The sequence below is a fragment of the Dendrobates tinctorius genome, unplaced genomic scaffold (genome assembly GCF_039654945.1).
Source record: "Dendrobates tinctorius isolate UK_male_01 unplaced genomic scaffold, ASM3965494v1 ptg000232l, whole genome shotgun sequence".
NCBI lineage: Eukaryota > Metazoa > Chordata > Amphibia > Anura > Dendrobatidae > Dendrobates > Dendrobates tinctorius.
In genome coordinates, this window is record NW_027361899.1 from 17,059,492 (window position 1) to 17,068,775 (window position 9,284).

A 9,284-nucleotide genomic window follows, 5' to 3' on the forward strand; every position below is an offset into this window, starting at 1 on the left:
CAGGACAACAACCCCAAACATCCAGCCAGTATCCTTAAGAACGAGGAGTCCCGGGAGTGGTGATCCGGCCCCACAGAGCCCCAATCTCCCTTCATCCCATCTGTGTGGGAAAACATGAAGAGACAGAAGGATCCGCACGAGCCTCATACACAGAAGACTTGGGGTTGGGTCTCCAAGATGTTTGGAGCAATCTCATTGCAGAGTTCCTTCAAAATCTATATACAGTTTCTAGGGGGCGACAGGCCGTCAAATATTCACTTCTCTTTTGTTAATTAATTATCTATTCTATTAAGTGATTAAAAAAAAGCATCGGAGTAGTTTTATTTTTTTAACGATTCTTACTTTGCAGCATTCTTTCCACACCTGACTAAAAGTTTTGCACAGTTCTCAACATGAGAATACAAGATCCATCACCAAGCACCTTGTCGATGGTTTCCGTGTAGCAAAAGTATCAGAATCACTAAACCAATATTTATTCCTTACCCTCATAACAATAATAATAAACTATAAATAACTATTAATTTTAGAGGATTTCTTTAAAGGGAATCTGTCCGCAAGATTTTACACTCTAAACTATGTATATACTCGCGTAGCTCTTTCAAAGACAAGTCCGGCGATACCTTTTTACATGGCGGGTCCGTTCCTCCGTTATTGAGAAACCTGCATTTGAAACTACATGCAAATGAGGCTGAAGAGCTATGGTAGCTCTCAAGCCTGTGCCACTCCAGCTCAATTCCTTGACCAGCGCTGCCGCCTCCTCCTTGACTGACTGCTCTTCTGCCTGAACTCGCACCAGCATAGAAGCTGTCAGTGAAGCAGGAGGAGGTGGCACTGGGTGGGGAATAGAGCTGGAGTGACGGAGGTTTCAGATCTAGCATAGCTCTTCAGCCTTATTTGCATATCAATTAAAACACTAGTTTCTCAGTAACAGAGCAACGGCCATGTAAAGTTATTATTGGACATGTCTATGTCTATGAAAGGGCTACTTGCACATATAGTTTGGGGGTGAAATCCCTTTAAGAGATGACCTCCCAGCCCTCTGTTGACCAGCTTCTTGTATAACAGTGTAACTTCTGTCGTTCCAGGTTATGATTTTGCCGCAGTGTTAGAATGGTTTGCCGAAAGGGTTGACCGCATCATACTGCTTTTCGACGCCCACAAGCTGGACATCTCCGATGAGTTCTCAGAAGTCATCAAAGCCTTGAAGAACCACGAGGACAAAATGCGCGTGGTCCTAAACAAGGCGGATCAAATAGAGACCCAGCAGCTGATGAGGGTGTACGGCGCCCTCATGTGGTCCTTGGGCAAAATTGTCAACACTCCAGAGGTTATCCGGGTCTACATCGGGTCTTTCTGGTCGCACCCGCTGCTCATTCCAGACAACCGGAAACTGTTTGAAGCAGAGGAGCAAGATCTGTTCAGAGACATTCAGAGCCTTCCACGTAACGCAGCGCTTAGAAAGCTCAATGACCTCATCAAACGAGCGCGACTGGCAAAGGTGAGACATTTATTTTTTAGTTTTCACTTATCTGTATTTATTTTGAGTCTTCTACTCTGGTCACATCCAAAATGGCATTTTTGTTTTATTTTTGTTGTCTGTTATCCTAGAGAGACGAAGCTTTTCTTGGGAGGATGACCACTGTGAAATTGAGATTAATTTTTCATTGTACGGAGAAAAATTAAATTTGACTGCAAAAGTGTTCATACCCTTTTTAAGTATAGTTATACATTATATTGGTATTGATGGGACAGGGGTTAGCGCCTTTATTCTAAAATCACTCTCCAGCTAAACTCTGCTCGGGGTGATGTACATTGAAAGCAGGCCCAAATATATAGTTTTGCGCCCTGGAATGAACAAAGGGTTAGTCTCATTCCATTGTTCTCCTTTCTAGAAAGTGACTTTCTTTGTGTTTGGAGTTTTGTCTTTTAATAGTAACAGGCTGGAGCTGCTCTATTTTAACGCTGCAGTTTGTATATTCGGAGCGGAGTCCATTGAGATGTAATTCATGTCTGGTATTTCCTGCGCTCTCTGTGGATTTCTGCCCTATTATTGCAGTGACCTCTTCATGGGGTTAAAGAGTCAAAGGAAATGGCGTGATGGTTTTCTTGTGTGAAGTACGGAATAGTCCAGTGCTAATAAATCCAAAATGTGCTTTTAATGTCCTGTGTCCTGGTGGTGGAAAATCATAAATATATAAGTTAATGGTCTTTGTAGTCGTAGTCTGAAACCCCCTATAACAGCAGTCTGGATGTGTAGTCTGGAGCCCCCCAAAAATAGCAGTCTGGATGTGTAGTCTGGAGCCCCCCTATAATAGCAGTCTGGATGTGTAGTCTGGAGCCCCCCTATAATAGCAGTCTGGATGTGTAGTCTGGAGCCCCCCTATAATAGCAGTCTGGATGTGTAGTCTGGAGCCCCCCTATAATAGCAGTCTGGATGTACAGTCTGGAGCCCCTCTATAACAGCAGTCTGGATGTGTAGTCTGGAGCCCCCCCTATAATAGCAGTCTGGATGTGTAGTCTGGAGCCCCCCCTATAATAGCAGTCTGGGTGTGTCGTCTGGAGCCCCCCCTAGATCAACAATCTACTTGATCACTAGGTGTTCTGGACTGTCACATGCCCAATGACTGGAGTTTTTGTATTTAGACCTAAGTTACAAAGAAAAGATAATTACGTCACATTATTCAAGTTTTATCTCCTCTTTTTTTCTTTTTTTTTACCCTCAGGTTCACGCGTACATCATCAGTTCCTTGAAGAAGGAGATGCCTGCCGTCTTTGGAAAGGACAATAAAAAGAAAGAGTTAATCGGCACTTTAGCTGAGATTTATGGTCGAATTGAACGAGAACATCAGATCTCTCCAGGAGACTTCCCCAACTTGAAGAAGATGCAGGTACAAGTGGGCTATCATGCCGGGCCATTGAGACCTCTATAGAGTCACCCCAATAATGGAGGACCTGGAGAGTAGAAGGATGTACCGCTAGAAAGATAATGGCTCTGGTTAAAACGTGGTATTGTTTAGTTCAGTGGTTTGTTCCATGTGAGTTTTCCTTTTCTTTTTTTTTTTTTTTTTTTTTCTTGATAAACTTGGGGTGCTTGGGGGGGGGGCCCTTCAATGAGCTTTTGAGAAAAGGGTCTATGAACCTGGCTCCCAACAATTTCTCTTGACCTCCCTTCTCTTTTCAGTTTCAAACCCAACCACCGATGAAACCTCTTTTACGTGTGGTTAAGTCTAGCCCTATGTATCAAGGACATTACCCCAATGACCCCTGTAGACTTTAACTCTTTGGCTTGTTGAGGCTCATGATGCTAGACCACCATGTTGCACAATCTCCACCCACCCATAGTCTTCACCCCGTATTAATTTAGTCATGTCTTTACCTTCTCACCCTCAGAGTTTGGCCTTTAATTCTGCCCTTCTTTGGCATTGTCTTCATCAACCTCTCATCCTTTCTTGGTTCTCCCTTTGTCTACACATTGATCATCTATGGTTTGACTGATAACCCGAGTAACTTGTGAAAGTTACATAATGGGAGGAGAGCTAATTTGCATACTGTTTCCCAGGTAGCATTGCCTGTCACCATAGACACCAGTTACATCTTTTAGATCTTCATAAGGAGAACCAGGACCTCCTGAGAGTGTCTTTTACAAAAGCAGGTTAATCTGTAATATTGAGTTGTGAAGAATTGATGAAATACTGAGATTCTGTCTTTTTTTTTTTTTTTTTTTTTTTTTTATTGGAAGTCTACCATTTTTCTGTATTTTTCTTACATAGGATCTCTTACAATCCCAAGATTTTAACAAATTCCAGCCCCTGAAGAACAAGCTTCTGGAGACTGTAGACGAGATGCTGGCTCATGACATTGCACACTTAATGGTTCTGGTTAGACAAGAGGAAACTCAAAAACCAGTCCAGATGGTGAAAGGAGGTGCCTTTGAAGGTACCCAGAATGGTCCCTTTGGACACGGTTACGGAGAAGGGGCAGGAGAAGGCATTGACGACGCAGACTGGGTAGTGGCCAAAGATAAGCCCATGTACGACGAGATCTTCTACACTTTGTCTCCCGTCAATGGCAAAATCACCGGTGCCAATGCCAAGAAGGAGATGGTCAAGTCCAAGCTGCCTAATACTGTTCTTGGAAAGATCTGGAAGCTTGCTGACATAGATAAAGATGGCCTGCTGGATGACGAGGAGTTTGCCTTAGCTAACCACCTAATTAAGGTGAAATTAGAAGGCCACGAGCTTCCAAATGACCTTCCTTGCCATCTAATTCCACCCTCCAAGCGGAAGGTGATCGAGTGAAGCAGGAGAACATTGAAAGTGTTGGCGATCCGAGAAGTAACAGTTTCCTTCAAGTTGATATGATTAATGTGAAGTGAGCCTGCTGAGGCATTTTGATTTAGCACGATATATCCTATCAAGATGCCGATTGAGCTTTTATTAACAGTTAACCAGAAGCTAATCCTCGTTCCTTTCTGCTGACCTTTACTTAAAGACAAACAATTAAAAAAAATTAAAGGGAAGAAAGACCCTGAGGACGTAACATGCTCTCGGACCTTTGTTGCGTTGTATCGTGCTTCCTCAGTTCTCTTCACTTTCCAGATACCTCGTTGTATTGTTCTCCAGCCTTGTGTTATGCAAATCTGTTTCAGTTGTTTTTATGTCTTGTATGCGTCCATTTTACTGATTGTGATGCTTCATTGTGAGTTCTTTTAAAGGATGTCTTCTCTTGTGATTCTTCTGGCCTAGAAGATTGAAGCTTATCATTGCGTCTCCACCAGACGCGTTCTACACAGGTTGATTCATCAGATGGTTCCTGTTGATTGTAGACCTACTTTGGTCTTGGTTATGAGGTGGCATTAATGGAGAACATTTTGATGGTCCCTGATGGTTCCCGTTCATTGTAGACATACTTTGGTTTTGGGCCAGTTGGGGCAATAGTCTAGAACGTTTTGATGGTTCCTGTACGTTGTGGACCTGTCTTAATCTTGGGTTGGAGAGGGCAATAGTGGAGAACCTTTTGATGGTTTTTTTTAGTCTTGGAATGGAGTGGTTAATAGAGGGGAAATTCCTGAGATCTTTGAACCTATTTAACTATTTGCGTCATGGAAAGCTTGGTGCCCAATATCATTTGACTTTCACCCATTGTTGGGGTAGCCCAATTTTCATTGATATTGCTGAAAAATTGGGAGCAAAGTTTGACGTGAATTTTAACCTTTTGTGGGCACCATTGTGGAGACTTTGAAGGGACCTTGTCAGTCGTTTGGACACAGTGTTATATGACCGGTCTAATTCCTTACCAACTCATGGCAATAGTTGTGCAGGCCTCACATTAACCCTTTAGGATATTGTATTGATGATTGTGTAGTATTGATTCTCCTGTGAAGATGGTAAATGGATGAGAAGACAAAACTTTAGAAGACAGATACTCTAAGAAGTCTTACTGGATTTTATTAGAAGACCTTGAATTTGGGTGTGACTTGATAAGTTTAGATGTAGTTATGTTATTGGGCTCTACACAGAATTAGTGACATTCCCAAGTCACGTGCCTCTCATTGATAGTTAGTGGTTTATTGGTTCATGCAAAAACTGTCTGCCTTCAGTATAAAGCCCCCCCATCCACAATCGATAGCTATCGGCCAAATTATTTTCCCGATTGCCACATACCCAAGGACACTTGGCCGAGTGTTCCTGCCGACTGTATAAGAGAACTCCTCTGGTGGCGGACTATCTCTCGGAGAACAAATGTATCGGTTGCTGGAGATCAGACATCCCAGATCCTTCTCTCCCTCAACATCACCTATCGGGGGTCAGTCGTGAGGACCCCATACCCATTACACTGACGGCCGATCCAACTGATATCGGGCATCCGGCCTACATCCGTCTAATGTGTACCAGGGAAGTGCTCTAAGATTAAGTATTAAAGGAGGAGATCCTAAGAAATGGTTCATCCGTATGTCGATCTCTCGAGCGCACGACTTGTTTTTATAGATCTAAGCTTCAAACTCTCGTTTCCGTTCGTCTTCCCGTAAGCTGTGTTATATCCCTCACCATTTGCATTAGCTTTTACTTAGAATAATTATATATTTATAATAGAATTGTCACAGTTTCAGAATTTTGCAACCCCAGAAATGGCGCTACTCTTGTAACCATGGCCTTGTCAGCTATTGCAGCTCATCTCTAGCCACATGAATATAGGTGGGCTGTAATACTGGGCACAACCATGGAGAAGAGCGGTGCCATTTCTGGGAATTTACATAAAAATATATACATGCCTATTGAAAAAATATATATTATACACCTGCCTCACCTGCCTATTGGAAGTGGACCCACGCTGCTACGTAAATGAACCTGATTGTGCACATTGAACTCTCTATATGATTTAAAGGGGGATACGTCTTAATATGCAGTTTGGGTGCCGTAAGAATAAATTTAAACTTAAAATCTGCTTCTCTCTACTTTTCCTTTATTGCTCTCACTATAAGGCCTTGATCACACAGTCAGTATTCAGTCAGTAATTGACATCAGTATTTGTAGCCGAAACCAGGAGCGGGTGATGAATTCAGAAGTGGTGACGCGATTCTATTATGCTTTTCCACTGATTATTCCTCTCCTGGTTTTGGTTTACAAATATGGATGTAAAATACTGATCATGCGAACGTGGCCTCAAAGTAATAGGATGTGGTTACTAATTAAACAGGATTTTAGTGTTGTTGGGTTTGGTTTTTTTTAAGGAACACTACAGACAAAACTAACGGGTCTAAGGGGCAGTTTTTGAGCACGTACTTTGCCCATACAGAGACAAAGGAAGGGCTGGTTAGGGGTTAAAAAAATAATGTAAGGAGAATTTGCCTGTAAGATCAATCTCCCCTTTCCCCCAAAGACGGGTATGAAATGACTCCATTGACATCTTTATCTGTTGCTTCATTCCCGAAAAACTAGCATTTTAATTAATATGTAAATGAGGCATTAAGTGCTCTGGGTGTTAAAGAGCACTTAAGGAGCCTCTTCAGCTTGATTAGTAGCTCACAGTCAGACAGCCATATAAATCGGACCGCAATGCGGGCCATTTATATGGATACACCTACATAAAAGGGGAATGGTTGGTGATATCAACTTCCTGTTTGTGGCACATTAGTATATGGGAGGGGAAAACTTTTCAAAATGGGTGGTTCCAACTTTATTTTTTTCAATGGGAAGAGGGTCATGTGACACATCAACCTTATTGAGAATTTCACAAGAAAAACAATGGTCTTCTTGGTTTTAACATAACTTTATTCTTTCATGAGTTATTTACAAGTTTATGAACAGTTATAAAATGTGTTCAAAGTGCTGCCCATTGTGTTGAATGTTAATGCAGCCCTCTTCTCCCACTCTTCACATCACCAACCATTCCCATTTTATTTGGGTGTATCCATATAAATGGCTCACCCCGTAGATGCATTGATACATTGTAGCAAGATGCATTGATACATTGTAGCAAACTCGGGTGAGGAATCCATCAAGTCTAGGAAATTCTCTGCAGGATCAATACAACTGTAGCAAACACTCAGCTGTGAGAAGAATTAAAGGGGTTGTCTAGGCAAAATTAACATTTTCCGTGAGGCTTGGTGTGTTAAAAAAACAAACAAACAAAATAAGCGATCCTCACCCCAGTGATGTCACTGATGATGCACGGAGGTCAATCACAGACTGCTGCTGCCGGAGTGGGGGTCTCAGCGATAAATCCTGCGCATAGGCGATTCAAGAATGTACGGGAAGTGACCAGAAGAAGGGGAGAAGGCATAAGTGACGAGATGTCAGCGTGGACTGTTCCTTGATCATGAAGTCAGCAGAACTTTGAATGCAGCTCTGGATATCATTAGAATATAGGACTGAGAAGTGTTTGTTGTTTCTCCAATACAATCTCATTTGTTATGGGAGCCGTACAGTATGCCCTCTGCCTCTTCAGTTCCTGGTTTGTTTGGTTTTTCATTTTTTTTTTTTGTGTAATTGTAAATGAAACTACCGTAATAAAGTCTTATAAAGTGTCCGTTATGAATTACCGTATATTTTAACTTTTAAAATGTCCAATATGAAAAAATGACGTATTTCTGAAAACCGCTCCACATTGGTCTACAGGTTGTGTGTGGTACTGCAGCTCAGCCCCATTCAATTCAGTAGAGACTATCTGAATTCCCCAACCTGGACAGGTGTGACCGTGTTTCTAGAAGATAGCGGCCATGTTTCTCTACTCATGTAACAAAAAAGTCTTTACACTTTCATCAGGAGACTCAAGTTTTAGTCAGCTCCCCTCCCTCCAGGGAGAATGTCTGTGAGGCAGTTTGTGGGGAAGTGGCGCTCAGACAGATCAAAAAGACGAGCTGAATTAAGTAAAAAAAAAAAAGTTTTCTAAAAGATACATTCAGAACAGTGAGCTCCTATAACAAAGCTTCCAATATCAGATGATACTGCGGTGAGAAGATTCCTCCCAAAATAAAGCAAAGTGACTGCACCAGCAGAATAGTGAGTGCAGCTCTGGAGTATAATACAGGATGCAACTCAGGATCAGTAATGTAATGTATGTACACAGTGACTGCACCAGCAGAATAGTGAGTGCAGCTTTGGAGTATAATACAGAATGTAACTCAGGATCAGTAATGTAATGTATGTACACAGTGACTGCACCAGCAGAATAGTGAGTGCAGCTCTGGAGTATAATACAGGATGTAACTCAGGATCAGTAATGTATGTACACAGTGACTGCACCAGCAGAATAGTGAGTGCAGCTCTGGAGTATAATACAGGATGTAAGGCTAAGTTCACACTTGCGTATGCAATGTCTGCGTACGTCCTCCCTTAAGCTCCGCCTACTTCTGCATGTGTCCTGCATACTGATCTTTAACATTGGGTATGCAGGGACATACATGTGTTGTATGCGGATGCGCCCGCATGCAGCGTTTTGACGTGCCCGCCACTCACACTGGAACGCAACATGTCATCTCTATATTTTGCTATATATCCTTTGTTGGCAATGACAGAGGTCAAACGTTTTCTGTAAGTCTTCACAAGGATGGCACACACTGTTGTTGGTATGTTGGCCCATTCCTCCTTGCCCATCTCCTCTAGAGCAGTGATGTTTTGGGCTTGTTGCTGGGCAACACGGATTTTCAAATCCCTCCAAAGGTTTTCTATGGGGTTGAGATTTGGAGACTGGCTAGACCACTCTAGGACCTTCATATGCTTCTTACGAAGCCACTCCTTCATTACCCTGGCAGTGTGCTTGGGATCATTATCATGCAGAAAGAC

The 9,284-nt window shown here is 42.4% G+C and overlaps 1 protein-coding gene across 1 annotated transcript in view; it reads left to right on the forward strand.

Moving 5' to 3' along the window:
* The window catches only part of EHD3 (EH domain containing 3), a 30,848-nt gene extending 24,404 nt beyond the window's left edge, over positions 1–6,444 (forward strand). Inside the window, exons 4-6 of the mRNA XM_073556364.1 lie at positions 1,086–1,498; positions 2,724–2,888; positions 3,771–6,444. Coding sequence (XP_073412465.1) covers positions 1,086–1,498; positions 2,724–2,888; positions 3,771–4,298 — 1,106 coding nt within the window. The 3' untranslated portion in view covers positions 4,299–6,444. The remainder of the gene's footprint in view (positions 1–1,085; positions 1,499–2,723; positions 2,889–3,770) is intronic.
* Positions 6,445–9,284: the final 2,840 nt, after the last annotated feature.